At 42.0% G+C, this 14,899-nt stretch overlaps 1 protein-coding gene across 1 annotated transcript in view; it reads left to right on the top strand.

Annotated features, from left to right (window-relative positions):
- Positions 1-14,899, top strand: part of Arfgef3 (ARFGEF family member 3) — a 165,182-nt gene that overhangs the window by 68,281 nt on the left and 82,002 nt on the right. Inside the window, exon 6 of the mRNA XM_031380518.1 lies at positions 12,864-12,986. Within this exon, the coding sequence (XP_031236378.1) occupies positions 12,864-12,986 (123 nt within the window). The remainder of the gene's footprint in view (positions 1-12,863; positions 12,987-14,899) is intronic.

The raw sequence follows: 14,899 nt of genomic DNA, 5'->3' as shown, positions 1-14,899 counted from the left end.
GGAAGAACAACCCACAAACCACAAGAAACTAAAGAAGAAGGAAGACCAAAATGTGGACATTTCATTCCTTCTTAAAAGGGGGGAAAATACCCACGGAAGGAGTTGCAGAGACTAAAAATCATTTTTTTAAGAAACCAAGTCTGAGATTTATAAAAGTGTTTATGGATTCAATTCTATCTGTCTCACAAGCCCTGAGAAATGCATCTTGTAACCATCACTAGAAAGGCCCCTCTTTCCCATCAGTGCTATACTGGGGTCAAATGTTCCTTCCAGCACATTCCAAAATGTGTCCAGCAAAAAACTTGGCTCCTTGAATGTCTGGCATGTGCCTTAGCTTCTGGAAGCACCATCCTTTCAGAGCTGTACTTTACCTAGAATAGTTTTCATTTCATTCCTTGAAAAGGACATTTTTAATATTTGGTTGTGCCAGTAGGAGTACATGTTCAGACCACAAAGTGATGATACTCTGTATTCTAAAACCATGGAGAAGCATTTTACCACTGAGCTACATTTCCAGTTCAGACCATGTGGAAAATCTCCAAGGCTGTCAAAAGAAAAGGTTCAATTAGCTAGTTGGCCCCCAGTATACCATGAAGCAGCTTTCAATCATGAATTTGTAGAGATGGGTGAATATTTTTCTTTGGGACACTTATCTGTCTCAGTGTTTCTAAGCAATGAAATAGCATTGTTACCAGAATTGTTTTCAACTGAAATTTAAGAGACATAGTGAGAAGACTTATTATTTGGGAGTTCATTTGTTCATTTGTTCCTTTATTATAGGACAGCGAAGTTTCTAAAGTTAGAAATGTAAAGGAATTTTATTTAATTATCATGGCTACTCTATAACAAGGAATTACATCCAAAGACATAGGTCTCTGTGATCTAGCAGGAATACAGACATGCCCTTAGTACATACCTTTAAGCCCAAACGATGGCATCTAATTGAGGGGCAGACAAAGCAATGAATCAGAGAAAGATTTGACAGAACAAGTCAGAGATAGGATACCTCCAGCTCTCAGGAGAACAGACAGGAAAGAAAAGTTACTTAAGAGCAGCATAGTTCATTTTAGAGAGTTTAGTTGAGTGCAGTTGAGTTTGTGCAGTTCCATTCAGTTCTGTTTGGTTCATGTGAAGTCAGTGAAGTGAAGTTCTGTGGGCCTGTGTACTGGAGGCTTGCCACAAAGATCTCTGGCCTGTCCAGGTGCAAGGGTTCAAGTGAAGGGGTGAGAATGTGAGCAGGGATGGGGAAATGCCTCCCTAGCCTCTGCTGCTGCAGCTGCTTCCACCTCCATCTTTGCTGCTGTTGCTTCTGTTGCTCCAAGAGGTTGCACGGGTTGCCCTGGGCTGACTCAGGCCAGGCTGAGCCTTTGGGGAGGCTAACTAGTCAGTGATGGGTGAAGGGGAGCTATGGCAGCATTTTCAGGAGAGCAGATCTCTTCTCTGAGCGGCAGTATTACAGCTCTTATGACAGAAGCTCTCAGACAACAGAGTAATTCTCACAGAATGACTGTCTCCTATGTTGGGAACAGTTTGATATTGAACCAAGGCCTTTATTTCCCCTGGGTAGGATTCTTATATACAGTTTTGGGTGGGTCAGGGTCTGACAGTAGGTGCTTTCTATTGGCTTGGTCTGAGAGCTTGGGAATACCTTATCTACATGTGGGAGGGCCACAGGGTCTCTAGGACCTCAAACCTTAGCTCAACCTTACCAGGCTTCCTCTCCCAGCCCACCACCCCACAACTCCTCCTTTTCTTTTTATAAGGGAGAGATCCCATCAGAATGACTGTCTCCTATGTTGGGAACAGTTTGATATTGAACCAAGACCTAATTACTAGTGATCTTTGCAATGCTGCTCATCTGCTGCTTTAGAAAGTGAATGAGGCAGAGTGCCAAAAGAAGCAAGGCTCCAGTGGTTAGTATGGGGCCAAGAGGGGGAAGAATCCAAGCTACCAAGGGGTTAGAGTACCAAGGGGCCGGGGAGTGCCTGGAGTTCCCCCAGAGCTCTTTGAGCATCTATATATCTTGTTCTACCAGCCCAGAGTCATTGACATAGAAGCAACATTCCTCCCCCAGCAAAACGCAAGTCCCTCCCTGTTCAGCAGTCAGCAAGTCTAGGTCTCTCTGGTTTTGGAGAGCAGCTCCTGCTAAGGAAGTTATTGAAGAGACTGAAGCTGTCTATAGTGGAAGCCATTGCCTGGTCAAGCTTGTCTTGGAAGTCCCTGGCCAGATATTGAGTTTGAACAAGGACTGCTCCAGCAGTTCCTGTCACATCCAGTGAGACAGCAAGGCCTAGACTGATGAGCAGAGCGATGAAGATCTCATTCTCTAGGCTTCCTCCCATCTGCAACACAAGTTCTTCAGGTTCATAGAGATAAATCTGGGGGACAGTTACCACAGGGGTGCAGGAACCTTGAAAAGTTGGTGGGGGGGGTGGGGAGTGGTTAATACCGAAACCTGTAGTGCCTTTGCACCAGAGGAGGGCAGCAGGGTTAACACATACTGATTTGGTGATGGTGATGTCACAGGCACCTGTAAGATGGGGTTTCAAGGAGGGACCTACAAGGCAAAGGGGGGGTCAAAAAGAGGAATGTCCTGTGCTTTCCTCATGGGTAGGAGTCCATGGAGGTCATGAAGGGAAATGTTAATGGGAATGGCTGCTAATAATAGTCCAGAGAGAAGCACAGAAAAAGCATTGGGAGGAGTTGGGTTGAGTTGTTAAGGGAAGGAGATCAGCCTCATATTGGAAGTACTGTAGCCAGGAGAGGGTATCTCAAAGGTCTTTCTCAGACCGATTTTCCTGTTGGATAATACTAACATGGATAAAGACTGATGTAGAGGGGCAATAAGCTCATGGGAGACATGCCAGTCAGCTATGGGGTATTTGGCATAGCCATTGGGGTAAAGTTTACCCATGACTCTAATTTACCAACGTTCATTCCATGGATCACTGATGGAAAGCTGAAAATTAGTTTTAAGGTTGGTGAGCATGGAGCCACCACAATTGGTGGATTCCATTCTGCAGCTCCAATATCTGTAACCTCCATATGTGGAGACCTCTTGGAGACATTCACCTATGTTTCAGTAAGGAAAGCAGAGGAAAGGGCAGGGGATAGTGGGGATGGAATCCGGGTGTAGGGGGATCTCAATCCTGGTTCAACATCCTTCATGTGGGCAGTCCTGGGTTCCTATAACTTTGTTGTGTCCATGGTAGGTTTCCCTAGCATAGAATCTCCAGTGGTAAGTGTTGGGAAGACTAGGGGGAGATTGGCAGTAACAGAGTTAGCATGAAGAATGACAAAAATCAAGCAGCCCTAAGAATAGAGGAGAGGTCATGGATGTCCTTCCAGGAGATCTTGCTGTCCCTCTGGATGTGATGTCTTCTCTGCCTCCTCCTCTCCTCTGTCCTTGATCTGCTACCAAGAGGTGAGCCATCTTCTTGGTTGGTAGAGTGGTGTCAGACATTTCTGGCAGGAACCTAGATAGGCTTAGGCTGGTCCTGTGGAAAAACACAAGTGAAACACCTGCCAGTTGTAATGAGAGGGTCTGGTCCCTTCCAAATTCCATCCAAAAGATCTCATCATTGTACTAGGATGGGGGAGCGGGTAATTTTGGTGTATGCCAATAGTGGGGGATAGGAGAGTGTTTGGAGTTTTTGTAGATGTTAAATATGTTTAGGGTAGTCAGAGCCATCATTAATTGTACATTTAGAGGGGTAGGTAACCTTGTCTTTTGTTTTAGGAGTTGGGCCTTTAGGGTTTAATGTGTTCTTTCTATTATTCCATGGCCATGAGGGTTGTGGGGAATTCCTGTATGATGGCCAATTTCCCAACGTGTGCAGAGGTTTTGAATTGAGAGCTAGTGAAAGCAGAGCCATTTTCAGTTTTTATCTGTTGAGTAATGCCCATGATGGCAAAGGTGGAGAACACATGGTGAATTAACCTTTTTGAGTTTTCATCTGTTTGGGCTGTAGCCCATATAAAATATGAGTGTTTATCTATGGTAGCAAAAACATATTTCTGATACTGAATTGAGGAATATGGGTGACATCCACTTGCCATAAGGCATTGGATTTGAGGCCTCAGGTATTGGTTGCCCATCGTTTGTAAAGCTGGGGTGATAATGAGGGATGCTCAAGAGGAGCATGTTTCTATTATCCTTTGGATTTGAGCAAGGGGGATTTTGGGTGAGCAGATATGGAGCCCCTTTATATTTGTGTGTGTGTGTGTGCAAATGGAATTGGTCTGCTTGCTCAGTAGAGGCCATGAATGTCCCTGTTGAGGCAGTTTGGTCAGCAAGTGCATTTTCCTGACTCATACAGGACCTGTCGGGGGACTGTGAGATTGCACATGCTCAATGGGAAAAGCTGTTTGTTCTAGGAGAGTGGAGACTTGTATGAGTAGAGGGAAAAGTGGGTTGCTGTCTAGTTTGACAAAGGATCTTAACAACCAGGGGAACAAAATAACAGCATATGCACTGTCTGAAAAGGGGTTAAGGGGGCCCTTGACTTCTTTTAGAGCTAGCTAGATGGGTGGGTCCTATGTCCACTCCTCCACAGGACTTGGTCACTCAGGGAGGCGGGACATGGGAGTGTTAACCACACTTACCCTACGCTGTTGCTGGAAGGGCAGGTGTTGGATCATAGAGAAGCCCCTGGACACCACTCCAGGGTTGGGGAAGTACAGTCTGAGGTGTGGGAGAGCTGGTGGAGTCCCCAGGCCATCTGGTTCTCAGGCTCCTGAACATCCAGGCACCACTGGAAGCCTCAAGAGCTAAGGATGGAGTGGGAAGGTGGTAGGGAGAATTCCTGCTAGTCCTGCAGGGATAGTCCTTGACTTGATAGTGGCAGTCTTAGGCTTGGGCTTGGCTTGGTGGCAGTTGTGGCTAGGAGAGCAGAGAGGCCTTCTACAGGAGATTAGACATCTGCTCTGTAGGCAAAAGCCTGTGCATGGCGCCCCATGGCAGATCCCGATGAGAGAGACAGTCCACATTTTTAAGGCATTTATTGTCATGGTGGAAAGTGGACGAGTAAAACTATACCCCACTTCTCAGGGTGGGTCTGAGATTAAATACCTTTTGCAGGGAGGAATGTCTGGGAAGGAAAGCTTATTGGGAATGAAAGGCTTCTAGGTACCTCATTAAAATGGAGATCTGTCTTGAGCCTACATGACCACAGGTCACATCCTCTACCTGTGGAGGGGCTTGGGGTATTGCCCTTATGTGACTGATGGCCACAAATATATGGAGGGCTGCAGCTAGTGACAGAGGCCTGATGCCGGGGAATCAGGTGAAGCACCCACCATCCCTTCAGGGTTTCCAGGCCTTCCTTCAAGCCTTAGCTCAACCAGGGACCAAGCTGCCTTCCATGGACCCACATAGTTCATCGAGCACAGAGGCAGTTTTTCCAAGCAAAGCAAATCAGTCAGAAGCTGAGACAAGCCAATTTGAATCAATCAACTTGCAGAGGAGTTTGAGTCAGAACCACTGAGTTGAATGAGCCAGCCAGAGTTCAGAAAGATCTAGGGTGCGTTTATTCAGAAATAACATAAATTGTTGATCAGGAAGTAAGATACGTACTTAATATGAAAAATGAGGCTAGAGTTCCTAGAGGTACTGTTGAAACTATGAAAGGATCATTAAGCTTTTAAAATGTACATATAAAGGCAACTTTGATTTTTGTCTAACACAAATTTGCTTAATTAACCTCTAGTCAGGAAAGTTTTCTACAAGAATACCTTCTATATTATATGAGGAATTAAAAACAAAAATCACCAGATTTGTTAAATGAGCAATTAGAAAATAAGTAAACATTATTAACTATTCAGTTTCAAGAACTATCATTACTAGGTCTCTACACTGGTACATAGTCCTGATGAGTCAGGGTTCAGCCATAGGCTTCTCTTAGCATTAGGCATGGATTAGGAGACATGTTGAGTTTTCCAACAAAACTCACTCTCGTCCTATAGAGGAAGGCTGAGGGTACAGAAATTGCCAAGGACCTTGTACTGGCTGGTTTTGTGTGTCAACTTGACACAGGCTGGAGTTATCAATGAGAAGGGAGCTTCAGTTGGGGAAGTGCCTCCATGAGATCCAGCTGTGGGGCATTTTCTCAATTAGTGATCAAGGGGGTAGGGCCCCTTGTGGGTGGTGCCATCCCTGGGCTGGAAGTCTTGGGTTCTATAAGAGAGCAGGCTGAGCAAGCCAGGGGAAGCAAGCCAGTAAGAAACATCTCTCCATGGCCTCTGCATCAGCTCCTGCTTCCTGACCTGCTTGAGTTCCAGTCCTGACTTCCTCTGGTGATCAACAGCATGTGGAAGTAAGCTGAATAAACCCTTTCCTCCCCAACTTGCTTCTTGGTCATGATGTTTGTGCAGGAATCGAAACCTGACTAAGACAGACCTCAATAAAGAAAAGATCAAATCATAGCCAGAAGCAGTCTAAGGCTGATTTGAAGACAGTTAATGACAGTGTTCCATTGGAGAGATTTGAGAACTGTCTCCCAGCCTGCTGAATATTCTTCAATGGAATTTCTCAATGGCTGAAACCTTGGCTATAAATATATGTGATGGTTTGATCTTAGATTCCTAAAAACATCTAGTATCTCCCTACTGCCAACCCCCAGTAAGCTTTTTGGGCTCAGGAAAATGCTTTAGAATCATTGTTGTTAAGTTTTGATTTTTAACATTCTTATTTGATTTTTACATTCTTCTCTTTTTTATTCCTTCTAACCACCCATCTGTCTTTTGCAAAACACTGACTAATAGAAGCTATCAGTCATCAAGTCCCTAGGCTCTATATCTTCATTTTCCTTTACTCTTTACTATACTCTGGCTAAATAGAGAACCACAAACCAAGTAAAGTTAATTTCCTTGCCCTAGATTCTACAGCTTGCTCAAAAACTTACGCCTTTTATCTTGTAATGATGTTAACCTCTCTGCTATATAGCTCTCAGGGTTCCATCAGGGTTAGAAAGCGATGGACCTCTCCTGGGGCATTTAGTCAGATAATTTAGACATGTTGTTTTACAGATGAAGCTAGTATGGATGCATTTAATTTTTTGTGACCATATATTCCATGGCTGTTGGCAATATGCAGGTCTGCTACCTCAAACAAGTTGAGACCATAGTTGAGGAAATGTAAGGAGTATTGTTGTTGTTGTTGTTAATGATGATGATGTTGTTGTTTGTGTTTGTATTTTTATGTCCCTAAAACCTTTTTCTCTCTTCCCTGTGTACCATCTCTGTATTGGTTCTGGTTTTACTCCTCCAGCCTATCATCTATCATCAGTTCATGTATTACTTACTGCTAGATGGACTTTGAGAGGGCTCGTCTTTCTTTGTAAGGTTTTTTTTTTTCTTTCTTGCATTCTTGTTTATCTCTGATTTGATGATTCTGAGTGGAATTATTTATAGTTAGAAGATGCAGAGAATACTGAGAATCATTCATTCGGGGATCCTTCCCCCCCCCCGGGGGGGGGCGGGAAAGGGTGGGTCTCAGTAAACCTACAGACTATACCTAAGGCTCTCATTGTAGTTCAGGATTTAATGAGGTAGGGTGTCCTAAGCCATTTTCATCTGTGTATGCTCTCCTTCCCCTACTTCCATTCCCTTCCTTTCTCCTCCATCCTCCTCCTTCCTCCCCTCCTTCACCCCGTGTGTGTGGGTGTGTGTGTGTGTGTGTGTGTGTGTGTTTGCATCAGTTTGATAAGGTGCCTCTTTTTTCTCCCAATAATTTATTTTTAAATTTACTTTACATCCTGATCACAACCCCTCCCCTGTCTTCCCAGTCACACCCTTACAAGTCCCTACCCTATTGCCCCCTCCCCTTCTCCTTAAAGAAAGGGAGTTGTCCCCCTTTGAGTACCACTCCACCCTGGGACCTCTAGTCCTAGAAGGATTAGGCACATTCTCTCCCATTAAGGCCCAAACAGGCAATCCAGGTAGGGGGAGAGGATCCAATGGCAGGGAACAGAGACCAAGACAGCTTCCATTCCACTTGTTAAGGGACCCACATGAAGACCAAGCTGCACATTTGCTACAAATGTGTAGCAGGTCTAGGTTCAGCTCCTGGGACTCCCTGGTTGGTGGCCCAGGCTCTGTGAGCCCCCATGGTCCCAGGTTAGTTGATTCTGTATTTCTTCTTGTGGTGTCCTTGACCCTTCTAGCTTGCCCACATCTATCCCTCTCTGTTCCCCAAGACTCCCCAAGCTCTGCCTCATGTTTGTCTGTGGGTCTCTGCATCTCTCGCCATCCACTACTGAATGAAGCCTGTCAGGAGACAGTTACTCTAGATTCCTGTCTGCAAGCATAGCAGAGTATCATTAACAGTGTCAGGGGTTGGCTCCCTCACATGGGATGGGTCTCAAGTTGAGGCAGTCACTGGTTGGCTCTGCCCTCCATCTCTGCTTCATCTTTAACCCTGTATATCTTGTGGGTGGATTGATGTCCCCTCCCTCCTGTGGAAGTCCTGCCTGGCTACAGGAGGGAGGTGGCCACTTTAGTCTCTCTTCTGGTAGGAGTCTCAGCTAGGGTTACCTGTGTAGACGACTCCTCATATCTTTCTGATCCCAGGCCTCCAACTAGTCACCAGAGATTCCCTCCCCCTACCACTTCTCTCCCCCTCCTCCACACCTGGTTGCCATTCTCATTGTTCCCCTCCTCATCCCATCTCCCAGTTCTCTCTATCCACCCACCTTAAATGACTATTTAGTTTCCCCCTCTGAGTGAGGTTCATGCATCCTTACTTGAGACTTTCTTATTACCTTTGGGTCCTTTGGGTCTGTGGATTGTAGCATGGTTGTCCTTTACTTTATGGCTAATGTCCACTTATAAGTGAGTATATACCGTCCATGCCTTTCAGGGTCTGGGTTACATCACTCAGGATGGTATTCTCAAGTTCCATCCATTTGCCTGCAAAATTCATGCTGTTAATAGCTGAGCAGTGTTGCAGATGTCCATCTGTTAGGAAGGAGGCTTCTTTCAGAAACAGTCAGAAATGGCCTGACAACCGATCCATCACCATGATCCTCATCATTCAGTTTAGGCTCACGGTGATAATTAAAACTCTGTGATCAACAAGTATTTACAGTCTTCTCTATACAGGGGTCATTGCTTTCTAACAATGTAATCTCTTATCCTATGTCATCACGATAACTTATTTTATCATTAGTCTCATTTATTTTTCAATTAAAAATACAGCCGCTCTTCTCATAGAACTAATGATTCGGTAACATGCATACTTACTTTTTATTTTGGTACAGAAATGTCATTAACTCCATTCACACAGGAAAAAGAAAGTTGCATTTATAGCTCACTGAAGTGAAAATCCTTTGTGTTTTATAATACTAACCAAATTTCTCTTGAAGCATCTGCTTTAAAATTTGTGCTTGTTTTGGCCAAAATATACTGTTAGGCACCTCAGTGCTGCTTCATGTAGTGATTCAATGCTACATTTTACCAGTAACTGTTATTTTCACCCTTAGCCAGTGAAATAAAGACTCTATGGTATGTGTTTGTTTGTACACTTGCACCTTCTGGCTCTTTTTCTCCTTTGAGAGCTTGTTTTGCATTATTAACATCTATGATTTTGCTAACAGTTATGATTAGCATGTCATAAAGCTGAATCCACACATGCCTGGGATGATCAGAATGTTCCTTATGGCTCCCCTCCCTGCCCTGTGTCTTCCTACATCCCCTGGTGATCACACGGTATCTCATGTGGCCTTTCCCACTTCTGTCCAGGGTACAGACTTAGGCTTTTTCAGTTCTAAATGACAGATGCAAAGGGAAGGCTGCCTAGAATGATCCTGGGACAGGGAAGAAACCGCGCTCTTTTCAGAAAATCAGCCTGCCTTCGGCTTGCCATTCTCCTCAGCCTGCCTTCGGCTTGCCATTCTCCTCAGCCTGCCTTCGGCTTGCCATTCTCCTCAGCCTGCCTTCGGCTTGCCATCCTCCTCAGCCTGCCTTCGGCTTGCCATTCTCCTCAGCCTGCCTTCGGACTTGCCATTCTCCTCAGTTCTTTTTTCCCCAGTGTGCTCATTTTACTTCTGCCTTGTAGCAAAAGAAGTTAAGCATATATGCAATTTTTAAAAAGTCTTTGGTGATGAATACAGTGTTCAAGCTTAAAAATATAAATCTTATTTCCACTAACTAGTTTAACAACTTATCACTATAGAGAGCTTAAGAAACATTTTTAAAACACTTTTGGCCATGCCATGCAAAAATACAATTCATTGTGGTTATTTTCACTGTTACCCACTCATTACCCTCTCAGAATAGCAGATAAATTATTTCATTCTGAGCACTTAAACTAAGAGGTGTCAAAAAGAATATACTGTCTATATTTAACAATATGACTATTTTTAATATTTAGCATTATATTCCAAAATTTGGCAGAATAAGCATCTTAAGTTTTTTCCACTGAGTAAATGTGTTCATCATTTTCCTTAATAAAATGCATGTTGTGATAAGTTTTGGCCAGTGTTATCCCAGTAATATTAATAACCAAAAACAGTGCGACATTCACATTCAAAAAGAACATTTGATATTTGCAAAACCCTTTTCTGGCTATAGCATTGTGCCATATAAAGTTAGATTTTCCAAAGATGCTTTCATTCACAGATTTCAAGTGGCTCATATAATGTCTTAAGGGAGTTGGCTAGTGTATATGGCTCAGAGTTCAGGAGAACTTATGTTAAGTGTATTGTTGAGCTGTTCTTTCAAATGCAGTGCTTTAATGGACATAGAGTTCCCTTTGAGGGCTAGAGAGATAGCTCAGCCATTAAAGACTAGGCTCTCAACCAAAAATATAAGAGTCCTCTTTGAATGTATTTGAAATCTTATTTTAAACATCAGAAGTTACAAAGATTTCCCGAAAAGCGTTAGATATAAAGAAAACTATTTAAAATTGTTAAATTATGAAATACAAATGGTATTCACACATCTAAATAGACTACAGAGAAATTGGCTTCATCAAAATGCAACACTGTACTCAATTAGAAACGCTTTAGAGTATTCAAGTTATTTCATCACATCTCAGAGTAGAAGTTCCGGAGGCCAAGGCAGCATTCTAAAAGTTCATATAAATTACTGTGCGTGTGAGTCCATTATAATCTGCAATTATTTGAAGAAAAGGGGAAATATACTTCAATATCAGCACTCAGGAAACAAGTCAGAGCTTTCTGAGTTTAAGGCCAGCCTGTTCTGCATAGTGAGTTCTAGACCAGCCAAGACTACATAAGAACACCTGTCTCAAAACAAACAAAACAAAATTGTTTCTATTTTTTTAAAATAGGAATCCTATCTAGAAGGAATCCATCTAGACCAATATCCAAACCCAGTGTTAAGTTTCAGATGTCTCTTATGAAATATTAAACAGTCAGTCTTAGGGTATGAATTAAACTTAAAAAAATATGTATTTTGTAGAGCTAAGGGTTGTGGTGAAATGCTAGAGCTCTATTTGCCCAGCATATATAAAGCCTGGTTTCCATCCCAACATTGAAAAATAATAATATAAACATGTGCTTTTGGTTAATTTATTAAAAGGCAATAATAGAAACTCATATCTTGAGCAATAGCAGCAACAAACATTAAAATGTTTGTTATATTCTCCCTGCCACCTCTCTCTATAGATAGATAGATAGATAAATAGATAGATAGATAGATAGATAGATAGATAGATAGATAGATAGATAGATAGATAGATAATCTTTCATCAGTATTGGTCATCAAATTAGATTTTCCATTTTTATTAGAGCCCTTCAGGAGCTATTTCTAATGAATAATTTTAGTGTATTAGATCCTCTTTTTGGTTTTCTCTTTCTTTCTTCATTGAAGGATAGATGGAGAGGGAAAGAAGAAGGCAAAATGTAAGCAGACATCCATGACTAGGCCCAGCCTTGCAGCTTCAAGAATTAGAGCTCATGAACCCTTGAAAGACATCGCATGACTTTCAGAGTCATTATCAAGTAATAAATTACCTCCTTGCTCCAAATCTGGGATTTTTCCATAGCTAGCTACCAACAAGCCTTTTTAGATTCAACTAGGCATTCAGACTCACAGATCTCAGAATGTCTTGACTGGCATGTTCACTCAACATGAAAACAAGCAGGATAAGTGACACTATATATCTTTTCCTCACAGCAGTCCAGATGGCTCTCTGGTTCTCAGTTAGCACAAGAAGCTGAGTGTCACCTCATAAGCACAGGGTCACCCTTGCTTTGGAGCTCCACATCCCCAGTAGAAGCCACTGTCTGTGAAAGAATTCTGTGAGCAGTGCTTGCTCCCTCAGAGGATATACTCCATGACAGACTTTCTGCATGGAGAGAAACGCAAGCCTGTGGCTTCACATCTTATATTCTGAGTTGAATCACAGATCCCAAGGCAGGTACATACTTTTCTACCTTTGTCATTGTTCAGAGAACACAACAACAGTTAACACACATTCAAACTCACCATAGCATTGAGTTTCCTATGCTAGTAAAAAACAAATGAAGCTTTTCTCCAGCCACCTGAGTTTCTCTTAAAATTATTTGTTTCACAAAACCCCCACAGATGTATATTCTCCTATGAAACACAGAAACATGAGATTGTGAGAGTAGTGGCAATCAGGGAAAGATTTCCATTAACGTCTAAAAACAAATTTTCAGAGGTTTTAAATATGACAAGTTGTTTTTTATTCAGAAATAGTTCAGAAGGATTTGGAGGCAGGATCAGAATGACCCTGAGTTCAAGGCCAGTCTCGGTTATGAGAAAGCAAAAGCTTGTTTAAAACTTTAGAACATTGGTATCCTCTCTGGCTAATGCTAAGGATTGTCTGTGGTAAGTGGATGTCTAGAATGTGAGCATCATTCTTGTTTCCTTACCAGGTGTGCATTGAGACATACACATGCAGCTGTCACCAGCGCAGTATCAACACTGCCGTGCGTGCGACACTCAGTCAGATGTTGGGTGACCTGACTTTACAGTTACGGCAGAGACAGGAGAACACGGTGAGCTTATGGTGCTGCATGTCTGACACTGGTTATAGCGCTATGTCCCTGCATGCCATATGTCCCAGGCCCATGGCCCCTCCTATCATGGATACTTCCCACTGAAGACACTGGGAAAGCTTTTTATTAGAATGGTCATTTATATAAATTTAAATATATAGAAATGTGCTTACTTAGTGCCAAAGTATGGAGCATCCTTATGGTTTTAATAAAATGTAATAAAATTTTGATCATTGTTTTAAATTTTTACCTTTCTGTCTTAAAATCAGTTTTTGAAACTTTTTCCATTGAATATTTTTGTTAAAAATATTCTGTATGGGACTAGAGAAATGGCTCAATGATTAGGAACAATGGTTGCCTTTCTAGAGGACCTGGCTTTAATTTCCAGCACCTACGTGGCAGCTCACAACTGTCTAGAACTCCAGTACCTGGGGCTCCAATGACTTCTTCTGGCCTCTCAAGCACCTGGCACATATTTGCTGAACAAATATGCATGCAGGCAAAACACCCATATTCATAAAATAATTTTAAAGTTTAAAAATATATTATGGTAGTAAGCTTATAAAATGAAGAAAAACGTGCAGCAGCTTACTGCACTCTTTGAGTTTGTATATGATTTCCTGTATTAACTAGAGGGAGGGACAGAAAGAGGTCCCCCACCTGCTGGGGCCCGCAGGGTAAAGATGAGTACCTTCTAACCTCAAAGCCCACGCGAGCTTTTGGCTCTAAGCATGCACAGATTGTCCAACATGAGCCTCCAGGAAATTGAAATGCAGCTTTCTGTGTGTGTTTTCTTCCAAGAGTGTGAATAAGAGATGAGTCTTCAAAAAGTAGTATTTTGCTTTGACTTTAAAATCATCTCTATAATAATAACTCATTAAAATTCCCATAAAATCCAACAGGGAGCTCTGAGATGAAGCTCGTTACTTTTTAGGGTAGGAAATCTCAGTTGGAGTTGGAAATAGTGCAAACATGAATTTTGCAGAGATGGGATTTTCAACTGTTTAATTTCAAATATTTCTCATTTTTTACTTCAGTAGTTTTCTAATTTTTGAGAGAACCATGGCCTTGGCAGGAACCTTACAGATAAGTCAAGATTTTGCCTTCCTTATTTTACAGATGAGATGGAAAAATTGGATGATACGGTTAGTTAGCTATCCAGGAAGGAGACAAAGTAAATCCCTGAGCTCTGTCTCCCAGGCTACATTCTCCACCCCCATGTGCTCTGGAAGCCAGTGCAGGCAAGCAGCAAGAATTTACAAAAACATTTTCTTTCCCTTTTGTATTTGCTGTACAAATACAAAATTAACAGGTACGGCTGAGGAGGCCTGGTTGTATATTGCAGAGGTTGTATGTCTCCAGTCTGAGTTGTAGGTGGCCAGTCAGCCTACTGGGCCTATTGGGCCCAAAGCCCAAGTTTCTGATAAAAAGTATCAATCTGAGATATCACTGTTATATTGGCTAACCCCTTGTTGAAAATGATCTGATTTATACTATGATTTTGGGTATTATGAGTATAGTAATGTTAACTCAAAAGAATGTATAAATAGAAAACATAATAGAAGAAAAGGAGAAATTTAAGATGCTAAAAATTCTAAAATAATGTCATTTTTCCTCCTTGCTAACTAATAACAGTTGAATATTCTAATATTAATAATACCTAATACTGTTAAATAAAACATTTAAATACAATATTTCAAACTCCCAGTTATGTTCATTTAATCTTACATTGGAATTGTAAGTAGAGGACAGTCATAATAACGCTTTGGGTAAAGATGCCTGTGATGGAGCATGCCATATAGCCTACTAGTATAGTAGGCTAAATCATTTCGGGTTTGTGCATATAATTTATGTCACAGAATGACAAAAATCATATAGCAGTGACATTCTCAGTATATCCCTATCATCAAATA

Source organism: Mastomys coucha, unplaced genomic scaffold (genome assembly GCF_008632895.1).
Source record: "Mastomys coucha isolate ucsf_1 unplaced genomic scaffold, UCSF_Mcou_1 pScaffold2, whole genome shotgun sequence".
Classification (NCBI taxonomy): domain Eukaryota; kingdom Metazoa; phylum Chordata; class Mammalia; order Rodentia; family Muridae; genus Mastomys; species Mastomys coucha.
Note: the sequence above shows the minus strand (reverse complement) of the source record. Positions and strands in the feature narration are given on the sequence as shown.